The 18,874-nt window shown below is 34.0% G+C and overlaps 2 protein-coding genes across 2 annotated transcripts; both read right to left on the bottom strand.

The window, feature by feature from the left end:
* Positions 1-2,543: 2,543 nt before the first annotated feature.
* On the bottom strand, positions 2,544-3,176 carry LOC142175135 (uncharacterized). The gene has a single exon (XM_075241707.1). It carries the CDS (start codon positions 3,174-3,176, stop codon positions 2,544-2,546), a length of 633 nt encoding a protein of 210 aa, XP_075097808.1.
* Positions 3,177-4,165: 989 nt separating this feature from the next.
* LOC107776502 (G2/mitotic-specific cyclin-2-like) lies at positions 4,166-7,842 on the bottom strand. Its single transcript, XM_016596409.2, has 11 exons — positions 7,607-7,842; positions 7,127-7,259; positions 6,968-7,012; positions 6,828-6,873; positions 6,461-6,592; positions 6,254-6,376; positions 5,428-5,517; positions 5,113-5,334; positions 4,923-5,021; positions 4,659-4,837; positions 4,166-4,562 (listed from the first exon to the last, which is right to left on the bottom strand). The coding sequence occupies exons 1-11, from the start codon at positions 7,659-7,661 to the stop codon at positions 4,418-4,420; spliced, it is 1,269 nt and encodes a 422-aa protein (XP_016451895.1). The 5' UTR covers positions 7,662-7,842; the 3' UTR covers positions 4,166-4,417.
* Positions 7,843-18,874: the final 11,032 nt, after the last annotated feature.

Raw genomic sequence — 18,874 nt, 5'->3', positions numbered from 1 at the left:
TTTTGGCTATATCCTTTTGCTACTAACATTTCTCTAAATCTTTCAACTTCTTCTATAGCTTTGTGTTTGATTTTGTATATCCATTTGCATCCAATAAGTATCTTTCCTTTTGGTAATGACACAATGTCTCGTGTATGATTTGTTTGTAGTGCATCAATTTCTGCTTTCATTGCCTCTATCCATCTAAAATCTCTGATGGCTTCTTTATAGGATGTAGGTTCTGTTTCAATTGAAGTTGCAGCTATATAGGTTTGATAAGTAGGAGATAGTTGTTCATATGAAATATATTTTGAGATGGCATATGGAACTTCGTGATGGACCTTTCATCCAAATTAGAGGTTGTTTGTCCCTGCTGGACCTTCTATATTCTGGTTGTGTTAAAGTGTTATTAGGAAGACTTTGTGACTGGCTGTGTATCTGCTGAACTGCATTTGGTAATGAAGTGTTAGTTGTATGTTGTTGCAGTTGCTGTGAGGAAATATCATTGTCTTGATATATGTCATCCATCTGAACAGTTGAGTTTTCCATGTCTGCATTAGTATTGGAGTATGTGTTTTCCAAATTAATGTCACTGACCATGGGCTGTTCTGTATTGAGTGGTGTCTGTGTTTGCTGGGAGTTTAAGTACCATCTGTGTTGAAGATCTAGTGGCACATGATTAGGGAATAGAGGTTGATTGCTTGTTTTCTGATGTTTGAAAGAAAACACATCTTCTTTAAATACCACATCTCTGTTGACAAAGAAGATTTTCTCTGTTAAATCATGTAATATATATCCTTTTTGAACCTCTGTATACCCCATGTGAACTGCTAGATTTTTTTGTCATTAACTTGTCATGTTGGTTAATGATCTTGGCATAGCACATACACCCCAGAATCTTTAAGTGTTGATATATGATGGTTTTCTGTGATATAACCTTTCATAAGGAGTTTGGTTGTTAATCACTGGACTTGGAAGTCTATTTATAAGATATACAACAGCCAAAACACATTTTTCCTAGAATTTAATTGGTATACCAGCTTGGAATCTGGTAGCTCTTGTAACTTCTAGGATATGCCTGTGCTTTCTTTCTGCTCCCCATTCTGTTGGAGAGTATAAGCACATGTTCTTTGATGAACAATTCCTAGTTTTTGAAATAGATTACTGCATACCGAGTTTAGAAACTCAGTTCCATTGTCAGTTCTCACTACTTTTATAGTCTTGTCATGCTGGGTTTTTATAAAGGTAATAAAATGTTGTAGGTAACATACATCTGATTTCAGCTTTAGTAGAAAAACCCAAGTCATTCTGGAGTAATCATCTACTATTGTTAAGAAGTACTTATTTCATCATAAGTGGCAACTTTGTAAGGACCCCAAAAATCCATATGAACCAAATCAAAACACTTAGAGGACTTTATACTACCCGTAGGAAATAGGAGTCTTGTCTGTTTTGCACATGGACAGACAGTACACTTATCTAGCTTGCTAGCTATGATGTCTGTATTTACATGAATGAGTTTATTCAGCACTTTAGTAAACACATGACCAAATCTTTTATGCCACAACTCTACATCAGTCATGTTTAGACTTGTTTGTGAGTCTTCACTTCTAGCAGCTAACAAGATGTCTTCTTTCTTCTTAGTCTCTGAACATTCAAAAATGTAGAGCCCACAGTCTTCTCTACCAATCCCCTTCATTCTCCCACTGAAGAGCTCCTGAAAAATACAAAAATCAGGAAAGAAAGTGGTTGAGCACTGTAATTCCTTTGTTAGCTTAGCAAGTGACAGCATATTATATTATAACTGTGGAATGTGAAACACATTTGGCACTGAAATACTATCTGATAATCTACTAGTTCCAGTGTGAGTGACATAGGCCAGGTCCCCATTTGGCATATATACTTTCTTAGGATATTGAGGCTGTCTAACTGTGAAACTGTCTATCAAATCTATGTCTGCTACCATATGATTGGTAGCTCCTGTATCTATTATCCATCTTGAAGAGCTAGTAGCTAATAAGGCATTGCTTATACCTTATACCTGCCACATTTGCTGAAGAACTGGCACCTGAGTTGACAGAGGGCATTTTGTTGAGCAGCTGCAATATCTGATCATATTGTTCTTTGCTGAGGGTACAAGTTCCAATATTTCCCAGCTGACTTAAGTTGGCACTTTGAGGATGCCCCGAGGTCTGCTGATCTCCAAATTGACTGTAGTTTGTAGGTTTTTGTGAGGTGTTGAATTTTACAGTGTTATTAGTAACCTCATTGTACCCTAGCTGATTATAGTTTATGTAGCACCATGATCAGTAATCACATTGTAGGCTGCATTGATACCAGTTCCCCTTCTCATCTTTGGTTTAAAATCAGGAGGATATCCCACTAGTTTATAACAATTCTGTTTGGTGTGACCTTTAAGTTTGCAATAGTCACAATACAGGTTATAGTTCTTCTTGAATTTTTCAGTACTTCTTGTATACAATGCAGTGTCATATGTTCCTGCATTTGTGCCTGGGTTTGAACCTAATATTCCAGCATTGGCCGCCATTAATTTTTGGCTTTCATCACTGACAATTATGGCATATGCTTGGTTCAAAGTTGGAAGAGGACTTATCATAAGCATATGACCCATTTAAACCCATCAAGAACTGATATAGCTTCAGTTTCTGTAAGTATACCACAAAATCTCTGGAATTTGGGTAGTCACAGCCTGGAGAAGGTACTAGTACCTCAAACTCTTCCCACATATCTTTGAGTCTTGAGTAATATACAGACACGGGCGAAGTTCCTTGGTTCCAATTAGCAATTTCTCTATGAAGATTAAAGGATCTTGTACCATCAATCTGGCTAAACCTTTCAGAGAGATCATCCCAAACTACTTGTGCACTAGATGCATACATGATTCCTCCTAGTAAACCTTTGGAAATAGAATTCATAATCCAAGACAATACAATGGCATTTACAAGCTCCCAATGATTCCACATTGTCAAAGGGAAGTTTTCTTTCTTACATGTTCCATCTACTAGGCCTAATTTATTTCGACCTAACAGAGCAACACGCATAGATCTATGCCAAACTGAGTAATTTTCAATGCCAGTTAACTGAAAAGAGATAATCTGAATTCCACTTACATCTGTCGGAGACAAGAACAACAGATGATTGTAATCAACTCCGGTGACTGGATTCGCTCCATTCATCGTGTTGCCATTGTGATTTGGTTACACGTTCCCCTGAATCAACACCAGTTGTGGTTCCTAATTGTTCTTTAATTGAACCTATTTCTTGAATTCCCAAATCAAAATTTCTAGAGAAAGGCTTTAATTAACTAGTTGTTTTTCCAGCTTCGAAATTTTTCGAGCAAGGGCTTTGATACCATGAAATAATCTGTTACGGATTAGGTAGAGAGACGAAGAGAAGGATAGAGAAAGTGATGATCTTCAGTAGTATTACTAATGTGTTAAAAAATAAAATCAGGACAATTAGGTAGTTTTATACTAACTAGTATCTGGAACTTACTAACTAATTAACCATCTTAACTACCTCTAACTAACTTAGTGTGTAATGTCCATAATACCCTTTCATTACAATAGTTCATTTCTCAACATAAATGCCTACTTACGCTTGGACTCTTCCAATGTTTCACTGCGATGGATGGTGCCTTATTTGAGACTTGGCTGCACTAACGTTTGCCTAGGCGCGTCTCTCCGAAAGAGAGATCCCAAGGTTGAAATAACAACAGGTGGTTCATCATTGCCAAGATTGAGGAGTTGGGATTCAGAGTGACTCATTTATATGGACTGACAGAGACTGGTCCGAGTACACATCTTGCTTCAGGAACGATTAACTCTGAAAGCAAGGCAAGGAGTGCAGCGCTTCTTTTTACAGGAAGTTGATGTCACAATGACAAAGGTGCCAAATGACAACGGGCAAACTTATGTTGGAGGGAATACTGTAACGAGTGGATACTTAAAAGATGTTAAAGCAACAGAAAAAGCCTTTAGAGGAGGATGGTTCCATAGTGGTGATATTGCTGCAAGACATTCAAATGGTTATACAGAAGAAGTTAAGGATCGGTTGAAGGACATTATAATATCAGGACGCAAAAACGTTAGCTCTGTTTCAATATTGTTGATACAGAGTGATATAAAATTACTTGATAAAAGGCCAAAGCCAAAGTGGGGAGAAATTATGAAGAATATCTAAGATCTTTTATTACTTGTGGTAAAAAGTAAAAATACAATTCAGGTATGTTTCAAATTGAACATAGTGAAACAACGTTTGCATGAGAGAGCTATATCTAGTAGAAGTTGTCAAATTCCGCGGGGCAACAGCAGTTGCTGAGTTATTTTAGTTCTGTAACCCCACCCCCAATGTAATAATACCAACCCAATTACAGATGTCACGTAAAGTTAGCGAAAACTATACATGCCCTTTCCTATTATCGGGTCTGCACAAGAAGAAAATGAGCAGGCTCACATTTTGCCACATAACCAAATTTAGATGTATTGTACTTTCTATGTACCCCGGTTAATTTCCCTGTTGCTGCCTTTTGGTGGAATCCCGTAATCAATCTGGAACACTCCCTATAAAAGCAAGGAACAAAAATATGTTAAATTAGAGAAATCTTGAGAAATTTGGCAAACAACATCAAGCAATGTAGAGGTTGTAACTACACTCACAGAAGTTGATCTTCCGAGTATTTAGTGTGCAGCTCGCACGTCTTACTCCATTGTTTAACACCATAAAATGTGCACTGAGCTGTGTAGATTGCAGCAGCAGCGATAAATGATGGTGGAAATTTAAGCATTTCATATTCCACGAGGCAAAGTTCGATCAAGAAGAACGAAAGTAGCTCAAGCTGTAAACAGGATGCAGAGTTAATGAATGTAACAGCCTCTAGAGTGTAAAAATTAAAAATGTCAAAATTCTCCTCTATCGCTAACCTTTTTATCCGATTGAGCAGCTTTGAGAAATCTTCTCATAAAAACATATGGAGTTGGAACCGACATATTAAACTGCAGCGTATTGAGCATCAATTTTTCCTGCAGGAATGGAAGACATCTTTAATAAGAATTTGAAAGCAGATAAAATGCAGGAAATAGTTAATATCGATAGAAAGTCGCTTATAGCTACCATTTCAAGAACCTCCTTCCTTGTGTATGCTTTATCCGAAATGACCACCAAATCATCCACCACAGGGAGAGAAACTTCCTCATATTTGCACGCTAGTAACATGGCGACGAGACCAACAAGCTGCAGTTTCTTTCTCACAACAGATTGTTTCTCCAAAAATCTATCTATCAAATTAACAGTTAGGAATAATGTCTCTTCCTTGAGATCAAACTTGTGGTGTACCTGTTTCATTTAGAATACGCAATTATTAGAACTATTTAGAAATTTCACTCTGCACTCTCCTATTACTTCAATTGGGATTAAGAATTTAAGTACCTCAATGAGCCAGTCAATTAGTATAGATCTCATCCTCTCGTTGATGTCAAACTGTTGTCCTATATAGTCTGGCGAGATACGACTGCAGCCCTGAATATAATGACAGTTATTTAGTCAATCAAGATGCTACTTTGATCAAACATGTGCATCAGAAATATTTAAACTTGAAAAACTCAGGATTGCACTGGTTCTGTCCATGGAAAAGAATCAAAAACTTTCGAAACAACAGTAAAAAGAAACTAAGACTACTATTTCATAGTGATTTGTTACCAGAGGCAGTTCCAAGTATTCTTATACTTTTAATGAATTTTTAATACAAATACAGGCCTACGCAAAAGTCATTGGGTTCCCACTTTAAACTTCAGCAGATGAGGACCTTTTATTAAGTCTTTAAATACATCAAGTAAAGCTTGAATTTCCTATTGTGTGAATATTCAAGACATGTGAAATGCTTCCCCTAAACCTAGAAATAACTCAAGACTCTACATTGAGAAAAGGAAAAAGAATATCTAAGTGCATTGATTAACCACTTTCAATAAATCCAACCATCATTTTAAGTACATTGTGGTATTCATATTAGAGCCTGGATCTAAAGCAGCTTTTTGAGTCACAATGCTACACTAGAAGCTTCCCTTACTTAAATGGAGTTCAACTATGTATATATACAAAAAGATTGTTTTTATCCTATCTGCACATTATGATTTTTCGACAAAGGGAATTCAATTGAACCCCAACAGATACAGTAGATCCGCCCCTGACTATGTATCCCAAATTCACCTATGTTACTTAACTTAATGAGGAAATCACTACTTTGATCTGGACTTACCTCCATTTTTGAGTAGTAGGCATAGAGATCTTCCACATAGTCAACAACTGCGAGCGGGTTCTTCGCATCGTTACTGTCAATATCTATCACACTCTCCTCAAATGTATCCTCCATCTCAATCTCCTGAAAAAGAAAAAAAAGAACTATCTGTTTAAAATTCCAAGATCTCTAAATATAGTATCGCAAAATTTTCCAAAATTCTCTTACCATTTGAGTTTGTTCCAAAGACATTGGAACTGGCTGGTCTTTTGCTGCTGCCTCATATTCTTCCACATCTACTATAGCTACATCCTCATATACACTTAAACCTTCAGCTGCTATCTTTGGTTTCTTGTTTTCCTATTAAACATTTATGTAAATATGTAAACTACGTGAAAATACAATAAAGAGAGTAACAACAACAAGAAGAAGAAATCTAGTGAATTGCCACAAGTGGGGGTCTTGGGAGGGTAAGATGTACGCAGCCTTGCTTCTGCCCTAGAAGGATAGAGAGGCTGTTTTCGAAAGACCCTCGGCAAAATCCAATAAAAAGAGCGTCCATTTTTTTTTTGCACCATGAGATTATGAGTTGTACCTCAGGATAATGCTGCTTTGAGTTGGCAATTTGTGCAGCAAATTTCCTACATTTCAAGAATTTATATTTACATGTCAAATTTCAAGAAAATAGTTCTAATAAATGAAACAAAAGTTTGGAAAATTGACTATATATCTAACCTTGTGATAGGTCTATGAGCTGGAACAGGAGGATTCTTGTTAGTACTGAGATCAAGAAAATTAAACAAATCAGCTAAGAATAACAAAACTAAAAAAAAACAACAAAAAAATGTCAAAAGATTATGAGAAAAAAAATAAAGATTTGAGTTGGGAATTTACTCAGATAATCCTCTCTTATTAACAACACAAGGGTATGGCTTAGCTCCAACAAAATTCTGATTAATCACACTTAATGCTCTTCTGTTATTCCTTGTCTCCACTCCAAACTTTCTGTAACCTAATTCTGCCCCACCTAAAAATTAAAAGAGAAAACTTTTCAAAAAATCCATCTTCAAGAAATTGGTAATAATAATCTTTAGCTGATTTTAACCTCTTAAAACCCAAAAAGATGAAAGAAAAAAAAGATTAATACACATTTTCAAAATTAAATCTTTTCAAAAACCCATCTTCAAGAAATTGGTAATAATATATTTGAGCTGATTTTAACCTCTTAAAACCCAAGAAAATTTAAGAAAAAGAAGACCGATAGAGCCACATTTTAAAAATCAAAACTTTTCAAAAACCCGTCTTCAAGAAACTGGTATATAACTAATTTTAAGCTCAAAAAATTGAAAATATGACTATTTTGAGCTACATTACCTTGCACATTTCTGGGTTTAATCATGCTAGGATTGTTCTCATTAGATACACCCATTTTTTTCTTTTTCTTGGTTTTTCTTAAAGAATCAACCACCCACCAAAAATAAAGAAAAAAAAACTATCTTTTTTCCTTCAGTACTAAACTTAAAAAAAGCTCTCAGAAAACTGAGAGCATTTAAAAAACCCCAAGAACCAATTAATGAAGAAGAAGAGAGAAAAACAATTAATGGGTATTTGTGAGGATGAATAGAGAGGTTTTTATTTAAATGAAACGGCTAGTAGTGAAAAAAAGGCCGTTAGATTCAGAGCGTGTGAACTAACTTTTTATTGTAGAGTTATTACTACTAGTACTAGTATATGATATGGTCATAACGGTCACATTCGTTTGGACTTTTTGCATGTGAGGGTAAGGAGACGTTGCTTTCAAATGAATTTAATTGTTTTTTTTATAGTTTAATTCAATGAATAGATAGATGATTGGGTTGGGTTTTGCACTTTTAGGGACAGACATTAAAGTTAGAGGTCATAGTCAATTGTTTCATTGAGATATGCGCTCTTGCTCACTTTTGAGTTTTTGGTAATAGTTTAAAAGCCACATGAACTATAAGGGTCTATTGTATGTCGTTTTATCCTGTATTTCTGCAAAAAAAATATTTTTATTACTCGAACTCGTGATAAAAAATTGTTTTTATGACTCGAATTCGTGATCTTCTGATCATATGGAAATAATTTTATCATTTACGCGAACGCTCTCCTTCTTTTTGGTAATAGTTTTACTTATGAAAATTTTGATAAGATTAGTGTGGTTATTTCTGTTATACTCCATTATTTTACCCTATTTTATGTTTTTGTGTACTACTGCTATACAGAATCTTCTACGTGGTCAACATTAACTTATAATAGAGTCTGGAACCAAAAGGTTACAAATTTTGACTCAAGAAATAAAAATAGGTAAAAAAAAATGTTAAGAACTATGTATAACGCAGCTAAAATATGCGCTAGCACATATAATATATGCGTTATACTCAGTATTTGGAGCCATAATAATTCACTACATAGGACATCAATTATATGCAGTAGTATGTATCAAGCCTTTATTTGAAATCACGAAGAAAAGAAATTTGTAGTACTCTTAGGAATTGCATAAAAAATCCAGAAATATTCTATAATGGTGTATGATACGTTAACCAATCCTGATACAAAATTTTTTCTTTAACCTATAAACTTGACAAGGTTATTCTTTTTTTATGGAATCATTTCAACTTTATCCATTTCAAAAGTAACCCTATTAACTTTTTTCTTCATTTGTAAGCACTTGTGACTCTTCATATTTTTCCTTTGTACATAACACATATAATTGATGCGCTATGCAGTGAATTATTATGGCTACAAATAATATCTTAACGGGGTAACTGACCGTTAAAGTATAGTACATATTTTTAGATACATTATACATAATATGGTCTCCAATACTTTTTTTCACTTATTTTTGTCTTTCGAGTTAAAATTTGCAATTTTTTAGTTCAGGTATTTCGTCATATGGTAAGCTGATATAAAAATTCTATCGTGTCCAAAGAAGTACTTATGAAGTCAACATGGGTACTTGTTGCTGCTAACACCCACAAATTTGGTGAAGATTTATTGGCAATTAGTGTTTATATCAAACTAACAGATGCATGATATTATGTTTGCATATAAATTTATAAATGTTGAGTTTATGTATCTCCTGATCCGAGGATGATCGCGTATGGTGAAGAGGAAAGGAAGAAGTTATTGTAAAGGAAGACGACATTTACTAAATTATTAAATTATTTAACTATAATAAGTTGATATGATTTAGGTATAAATATGTATTTCTTCATCGTATATCTTCTGAAATAGTATTTTTTTTAGGTTGTGCGAAGGTAACGGATAGATTGCTAATAAAGAGGCTCTGAAAGTTTTAGATCGAGTCACACATTCAATGTAAACATAAAATAAGCTTTAATTGTGTACTCACAAATTGATTTAGAAGAATAGATGAATATTAGGGGAAGAAATGGATAAACTATGATTAGCAATTTGGCTGATCTTCTAATTGACAAATATAGACACTAAAAAATACCGTAAAAATTTATTTGCATCGAGCGTTTAGAAGATGTATAAATAGTATTATTTGAACATAGGCTTCTTTTACAGGTTGTTTGGATGGTTGTTTCCCGTTGTATCGTATTGTATTGTTATTTCAAAATAATGTTTGTTTTGATTGTTTCATTAAAATTGGTTGTATTGTATTGTTAAATCTATTGTTCCAGAACAATGAAAAGTCCCCTTTTTTGAAACAACTGATTTGGTATGGCGGGATTGTTTCCTATTTTTCTTTTCAATTATGCCCTAACTTATTACTCCAAAATTTAATTTTACCCTTTGGCTTTTTTTTTTTTTTTTTTTTTCCATTTTAACTCAAAATCTCCAACCTATAACCTACTTTGTTTTTTTCCAGAACTTCTACCGCCAGCTGTCACACCTCCTTTTTGCGCGCCCGCCCCCGAAGGGTTAAAATGCGCGGGTGGAGTTTTTCCAATTTAAGTGACAATATTCGAAATGAGATTATTTATTTAATTCAGAGTCGCCACTTGGGAAAGGTTTGGCTTTTGGTGTCCCAAGTCACCGGTTTATCTTGAATCCCAAATCGAGGAAATTTTCGACTTTTCCAAATGAAGTCTGCGAACCAGAAATTCTAAGTAAGGAATTCTGTTGACCCGAGGGAAGGTGTTAGGCACCCTCGAATCCCGTGGTTCTAGCACGGTCGCTTAAATTGTTATAATGGCTAAATATCTGATTTAAATACATGTTATGACTTACGTGCTTTTATTAAGTTTAAAACCGCTTTTATTATTATCATTTATTTTTTATAAAATTGCAACGTCGTGGAAATGCATCTCGAACCACGTCACAATCAATGCACCCGTGGTCGTCGACACATCTTGACTCCGTTGAGATTTGGATTTGGGTCACATCAATGTGCACCCGTGTTTTAAGAATGTAATTTAATTAAGCCGTGCCTAAAGGGTCTAACGCGTTATTATTTGTAGAAGGCCATGAAATTCACTAAACGACCTATCCTGAATTCTAAATAATTATTATGGTTGTTTATTGAGGGCCCCGCAATCTTGCATTTTTATTTGGCGAGGCTCATCTCTATTTTAGAAAGGGTATCCTAAAGTGGCTACATTTCTAATGCATTTGTCTCTAAAAATAAAAGAAAGGATTACGTGCTAATTACATGCTTGACCAGCTTCGGATCCTTACTTGATTATCTGATTTTTATGAGGCGTGAATTGTTTAGTGCCTTATTTCATAGATGAGCATGTTGCTAAATTGTCAAGGGAAAATTAACATACAAGATTAATAAAACTGTTAAAAAGCTTATGATAAATGTTCTTCAGATCTAAGTTTGAAACTTGCTTATTTAAACCAAATCAGTGGAATTAACTTATCGGAAACTACTACTAATAGAGTTTGAATAGGATCCTGTGAACTATCTACAAAGATTCAATAAAACTAAACATCATATTTGGCAAGCTTAAAGCAATCTTTTCTATACATGCGGAATGTCAGTTTAAAATTACCTAATTATCTATGTGTTAAAGAACACTCATGCATTCCTCGTTAGACAACCCCTTAAACAAATGAAATCACAATTTAGGACGAACTAAGCTACGGTTAAGTACAAGGCTATCTAACGTGTTTTTTTATTGAATTACAAACTAAACAAATTACACAGATCTTAATAACATTTGTAAAACTGTAACTGCAGCAAACGAATGATTAAACTCATGCATATCTTTGATTTCATGCTTTCATTGTTACATCAGATGCGAAATCTTAGTATGTACCTGGATGTCGGATACAACAGCAGAAGCAAGGGGTCAGCAGGACAATAGAAGCAACACCAAACAACAGTAGTAACAGCAGGTACAAATAGGACAATTCCCAGTGCCAGATACAGTTGAAACCGATAAGAAATGGTAGAAAGGTAGCAGCAAACAATGCAGTAGGAACAATACTCCAAGACAGACCAAATCCAGGAGAAACGAACAATATGAATCAACCAATGAACTCAGCTGATACTTGAAAGAAAACAGAGTTGATCGAACATGTTGAACAAGACTGAGAATCAAACAAACGAGACAGAAATAATTGTTGATTTTCTGTTTATCCCTTTCCCTATCTCTTTTCTTTTCAAGAATCCAATATCAGTCCTCAGTTTTGAACTTATACTTGAGTTATCAGAAAGAGACCTTTTCCAGTTTTTACTGTTTTCCCCCAGAACTTCAGTTCTCAAAAATTCAGTCTGGGTTCTCCCTGTGTCTCTCTATGTATGTCTGTGTGTGTATACCTCTCAGTGTGTATCCCCCTCCCTCTCTTTCCAATTCTCCTCTTTGTATCTTCTATCAGCTACCCTTTTTTCTTATATCCTCACAGTGTGTGTATTCTTTCCCCTCCCCTCTCTTAGGTCTGTCTATATCTATTCCCTCTTATCTCCAGGTTTGTCCTTTATGTGTATCTCTCTATATATCTGTCTGCCTATCTCCCTTAGATGTCCCCCTTTATAAACCTTAACACTACCCCTTTTAACAGCCTGTTTAGAATATCACCATACCCCTCCCATGTGCCTTTCATTTTCAGATTCCAATTGGCTAATTAAGTATGAACAAAACCCATGATATTCCCTGGCAGACTCACTTTAAGTAATGTTTATTATTTTTTGAGGTTAAAGTAGAGTATGGGCAGCAGAATGTATCTGACAGCATATGCTGTCAAATTATTTAAAACTTAAGAAAAACCTTTAACGCAGGCCACAGGTTGTGCACAAAGCACATGAGATGCACCAATGCACATGCTGTGCATAAGTGCACATGCCCTCCAATTCAGAACTTAAACCAAACATCCCTTTTACATTACTGATCCAAATCAACAACTATAAGTAAACAAAACTGGTTCTTAATTGATTCAACAAATGCTTAGCAAAAGTAAGTCAATTTGTTATTGTTCGGACAGCTGAAACTAATTGACGACACATGTCGACTCGACTATATTAATCATAACACATACAATCGTAACCAAAAATCAAACATTTAACAGTATCGACACATGATTTGAATTGTACTGGCTAAGCAAAGTGGTACTCGAGGAGCCAATTGATCAGTCAACATTTGGAGCTCAATTATTCGCACAGCATATACACACGCATTATCAGAATAAAGGAGGGATTCAAACAAACACAGTGGTTCAGGCAAAGTGGACAAACAGAAGTTGGTAAAAATTCAAAGACACAAATTGAAACAAAACATGAACAGACATTTAATCACTCACATGGACCAAACAGAAATAAAGAAAAGCAAGCAAGACTCACCTCAAATCTCGAAAAATCAAAACCTTGACTCGGACTTGGACAGACCTTTCTTAAGGCTGAACGGACTTTAATCGAAGTGTTTCTCAGATGAAAAACACTTCGATTAAGGTCCATTAGACCTTAATTTCTTTGGCTCGAACGGGTATGAACCAGTGACGAGGAACCTTATGGTTTCAAAACTCAGATCTGGGATTCGTGCTTCCCTGGTCAGATTCGGACCAAACCAAGTATGGTTTGGTCACGAGGGGGGTCTGGGGAGTGTCTGGTATGAATTTAAGGCAGATCGGTATAGATTAGGTTCCGACTCGAATCTTCAAATGAAGATTCGAGAAGGTGGGATAGGATTCGAGGTGCGTGGTTGGTAGATTTGGGTTCAGGACGGCACGAGGGTTCTATGGTGTTAAGGGCAAGGTCACCGGCGTCCATGCCGCCGGTTTTCATGGTGGAGGTTACAGGGGCGGCTCTTAGGGTTTGATGGAGATGAGGTTGAAGACGGAGAGGCTGGGGTTCGGATAGGGGGGGGGGCAGGGTAAGATTATGAGCTTATATAGTTAATGGGTGGGTTGATCTCAACCGTTAGATCAATCTGGATCTACGGTCTGGATCTGAGGGCTTGAGTGGAACGGCGTCGTTTCGAGGGTAAAGGGTTTGGGTTGGTCCGGGTGGAAACGGGTCGGGGCCATTAGTGGGTTATGGGGAGGTGATCTTGGCCGTTGATCAATCTGAGATCAACGGCCCAGATCAGTTTGGACCAAAACGGCGTCGTTTGGACACCCTGGGTATCAGCTGGTGTTGGACCGGGCAGGCCTGGTTTGGACGTTGTTTGTTTTGGGCCAATTTTAATAAATTGGCCCAATCCGGAAGAAGAAAAGATTTTTTTTCTTTTTTTTTATTTTAAAAACAAAACTAAGCAAAAAATCAAATTAAAATTAAATACACACTCAATACAATTATTTGCACACACACTAAAATATTTCAAAACAAGTAAAATCAAACAAAATAAAATCACGGACGAAGATGCCTATTTATGATTTTCTATTTAACGACCGGACTACGGTTCGAATTATGCATGACACACACATTTTTTGTGTTTTGTTTTAATAAAGTAAAAATGGGCAAAAATCGTAAATAACCAACAAAGTGCCATGTAAAAATCCAAAATTTGTACAACAGGGCCAATTATTATTATTTTTTTATTTCTTTTGGAGCGATTGTCGTGCGAAACAAAAATCACGTGCTCACACCAGCGTTAAAGGTGTTTTGCCGTCTTCTGTTTTATTTTGTCTCCTAATTTACTTTTAACTCAATTCTAATTAGTTGTGCTCCTTTGTTTTGCATTCTTCTGTCTCGCTCCTTTGTTGTGCTTTCTTAAGGTGTTTTGCCTTCTTCTGTTTTGTTTTTTCAATTATTTTTATGCATAATTTTTGATAAATTTAATATTTAAACAATTGAGGGTATTTTAGTCAACTTATCAGTTACAGTACACAGAGGCGGATCCAGGATTTGAGGTTTATGGGTTCCTACCGTAATTTTAAATTAATATGCAATAATAACTGGATTCACAATTAGATATTTACAAATATTTGGTAAATTTTTTAATATAAATACAGGGTTTACGCAAGAGTTACTGGGTTCCCGGGAACCCGTATTCCATTCTCTACATTCGCCCCTGACAGTACAGTTCGATACAGTCAAACCAAACAGCAAAATATTATTTAACAATAACAAACAATACAATCTATCCAAACATTATATTTATAAAACGATACAGTACAACACAATACATTATAAAATAAGGGGAACAATGATCCGAACAGAGTGTTACTTAACTACGATTAGTTAATATGCATCTTATCTTATTAAGTATCTTAACCATGATAATCTGATATGATTTGGTATAAACACTTGATTATTTTGCGAGAATAAAACTGAAAGTCCAATGTTCTAATAATTTATAGCAAAGGGAAATACAAGTACAGAAAAAGCACCTGATATTTAGACCAAGCAAATAAATATGGTATATGTATCTTGCATATAAATTTTCATCACTTAATTATGATTGTTTATACACTTTTATTTGTAACTAGTCTTAGGGTACGCGCATTGCGCGTGTACCCATATTAATGAAATTAAAATTTTAAAAACTAATATTTAGAATTTGTAATTGAGTTATAAAATAAAACTTAACAAAAATAAAGTGCCTAACTTTGGATCCATTTAGTTAATTTTAACAGTTCTTATCGTATATATTTTAGTTTTATTCTTTCACCTTTTATTTTTTGTTGTGGCAAATAAGTTCAATATGAGGATCGATGATATTTAAATTCTAAAATAAAATTTCATTTTGCTAGAAGAAAGTAATATTTTTATTTTCTTAGTCTTATTCAGTCGAATGATCGGAATTGGTCAATTTGAAAAGAAAAAAAAGTTTCCTAAGAAATCGGGAGAATTTAACAATAATGAAAAATTGTAAATATTAAATAGAAGAAATAGTCCAACTGATAGAGTGAGAGTGTTAATGTTTGAAGAACTTATTTCGAGGGAATTTTTAAAAAAAATCAAAATGGTTGAACAAAATTCAGTGTAGAAAAAAAAAACCTCAAAATAACTAAATAATATTCAATAATAATAGAAGATGAAAAGAAATAATAATAATAATTAATTACACCTTACTTCGTAGAAATAACACGGTATAGCCAGTTTTCGGACTGGTCATTCAAAAATAGTCAGCGTTTACCAAGTCAATGAAAAATAACCACTATTTTGCTGCAACAGTGACCGGTCCAGCATAATGTACTGGAGTTCGGTGCACCTGTGTATGAACTCCAGCATATTATGCTGGACCGGTATAGTTTGCTGGCTCCAGTATAATATACTGGAGACTGGAGCATCGGTGCTCCAAACTCCAGTATATTATGCTAGACCGGTATACTTGGTGGAACTCCAGTATATTATGCTGGAGTTCTAGTGTACTTCTGCTGGAACTCCATCATATGATGCTGGAGTTCCAACATATTATCTTGGAACTGGAGTATAATATGCTGGAGTTCAAGTATACTTATGCTGGAACTCCAGCATAATATACTGGCGTATTTTCGGGTTTTGAACAGTGTTTTCGCTCAAATTTATCTTTACATAAAAAGTGGCTAAATTTCGATTACTTTTAAAACTGAGCTATTTTTGAACGACCAATTATAAATCTGGCTATTTTTGAATTTCTCCCACTTACTTCGGATATATATTAATCTGTCTCATCCTTATTCTTTCAAGCATAAATTATTCATCGTGAAATTATAAGTAAAAAATTAAGTGAATTTCAAACTTTTAAATATTAGGTGTAATTAATCAAAATTACTACAATTTTGAAATGAGTTCATACTCTAAAACCATCCTAAACTATCATATTTTTATCAGTTTCCTATTTAAACTATTCGGTGTCCCCAAAACCCCCTTGAACTATATCTCCCTAGTTACTAAAAACCCCTTCGTTGATTTTTTCCAGCTGTGTATGATGCACGCTCCCAATTAATTTTAAACTGTGAGTTTACAACACGTGGCTACTTAGTTAAGCATAATTTAATTATTATTTTACTTAATGATTTGAACTAATAACCAAAAATAAAAAATAGGTAAAAGCCTTTGTTCTTCCATCTCCTCCAACAATGGTTACCTCTTCTATCAATCTGGATTTTCACCATTAATCTTTGATTTTACTGTAGTTTTTTTTACACTAACTTTTGATTTCACTATAGTTTTTGGTTTAGCCAGACAATTGGGATTTAAAAAAGCTAGGGCCTGACAAGAAAGAGAAGTTATAGAAAAATAAATAAAGAAAAAATGAATAAAAAAGGTAATTTCAGAAGAAATAAGAGAAGAGAAAAGTTTCAAATGGAACCCATAAGGAGAAAGGAAGAAGAAAGGTAAAAAAAAATATGAAAAAGTGGGTAAAAATAAAGAAACAAATATGGAATAAAAAGAAAATAGAAAGCACTAATTAGACGTTAGAAGTCGGCCAGGTGAGGCCATTTTATGGATAATTTCATCTTCCACGCGTCTTTAAACGAGTTATTTCATACATTTTGCCAAAAAAGTAACGAGGGGGCTTTTAATAACTAAAGAAATATAGTTCCGGGGGATTACAGGGATACCAAATAGATTAAGTAGGAAACTGACAAAACGTAATAGTTTAGGGAGATTTTAGGGTATTAACTCAAATCATTCAAAATTATAAATCTCGTTGAATTTTAAAATGCACATTAATACCTCTTAATTCTGTCGAAAACACCTTTTTCTAATATATTTATGCAACTATTATGACTTTCTATAAAAAAAACTAAAATGAATATTACTGATATTGTGTCTCTTTGTTTTTCCTCTTAGATTTATATATTCTTTCATTCCATTTTATGAAAATATGAAATTTTTGTTAAATAATTGAAAGAAGAATAATTATAAGTCATAAAAAATACACTTTATTAATAAAGGCAAAGCCACTGAAATAATATATACTTGAGGAATTATTTTTTTGTCGAGTCTTTTCAGGGTTCAAGTTTCAAAAATGAATCTTTTTCATTCTATTAAATAAATCATTGCAAACTCCAGAGTAATTAGTTCATCCGTATTTTAGGTTTCTTTATTTCATTTCTTAGGATTATTAATTTTTATGCTGTCTTCCAGGTATAACGTTTTTTTCTAGGGCTATTGCTTTTTATCTCTTTTTTTAATAAGGTAAAAAATTTAACCGACAACTCTTACATATTTCAAATAAGAAAAGATCTAATAACTAAAATTTTAGTTGATTACAACGTCCTAATTAAACGATTTTCTTTAAATATAATTAAATGACTATTCCAAAATATTAGGGACTTAATTAAATGACTATTTCTAAATAGTAGGAAAATAATAAAATGACTATTTTGTTTAGTGTGAAGTTTATTTTTAGAGGGACATTAAAGGCGAACAATATTTCACTAAGACCTTCGTACTTTTAATATAGTATAGATTCTTATAGTTTTTGATTTGGTATAAACTTCAAAAACAGTTAAATAAAATAATAATTACAATACTCATGCAATAAAATAAACGAGATCTACTAGTATTATGCCTCAATCTCAAACAAGTTAGAATTGATCATAAATTTTTAGATGATATCGCTTCATTAAACCTCATCCCGGGCTAGTACTATACAAAATTAATAAAATAGAAAAGCCAAAACTTAAAACCTCAGTACTCTGTCTTTGTTGCACATCTTCAACTGCAAGTGATTTTGAATTTAAATTACTCCCTATATACATTCCTACATCTTTTATATAATTAATGATTGTAGCAGGCTATGAGGCATGTTTCCGACATTTTTACATTTTAATAATTGGTCTCTTTTGCTGGCACTTGTCAGGCATTTAAGTTCTTATGTAAAGATTAGACGGGAAACTTCCTTCTGCTTTTTTTAAAATTTATTATTATTATTATTATTATTACTAGTATTAGCACCCGCGAAGATACGCGGACACTAATCATGTCAAATAGTTATTTATTTGAATTATGTGTCAATAGTCTTAGAATTTAAACCTTCTTGATAAATATAGATAATTATTGGATACTCCTATAAATTAAGAAACACTACATGAAAAAAATTAACCATTTCTCAAATTTCCTAGTTATAATTCTATTTTCTTTTTTGGTACCATTCTCAGCGATGTCATTGGATCCTGAAAATAGTCAGGAAGCAAAATAATAACTCATATCTATGGCAAAACAATCAAAGGTTGAGACTATGAAGGATTCTTTGGATACGGCTTGACATTGGATCCTGAAAATAGTCAGGAAGCAAAATAATAACTCATATCTATGGCAAAACAATCAAAGATTGA

Source organism: Nicotiana tabacum, chromosome 21 (genome assembly GCF_000715075.1).
Source record: "Nicotiana tabacum cultivar K326 chromosome 21, ASM71507v2, whole genome shotgun sequence".
Lineage (NCBI taxonomy): Eukaryota > Viridiplantae > Streptophyta > Magnoliopsida > Solanales > Solanaceae > Nicotiana > Nicotiana tabacum.
Note: the sequence above shows the minus strand (reverse complement) of the source record. Positions and strands in the feature narration are given on the sequence as shown.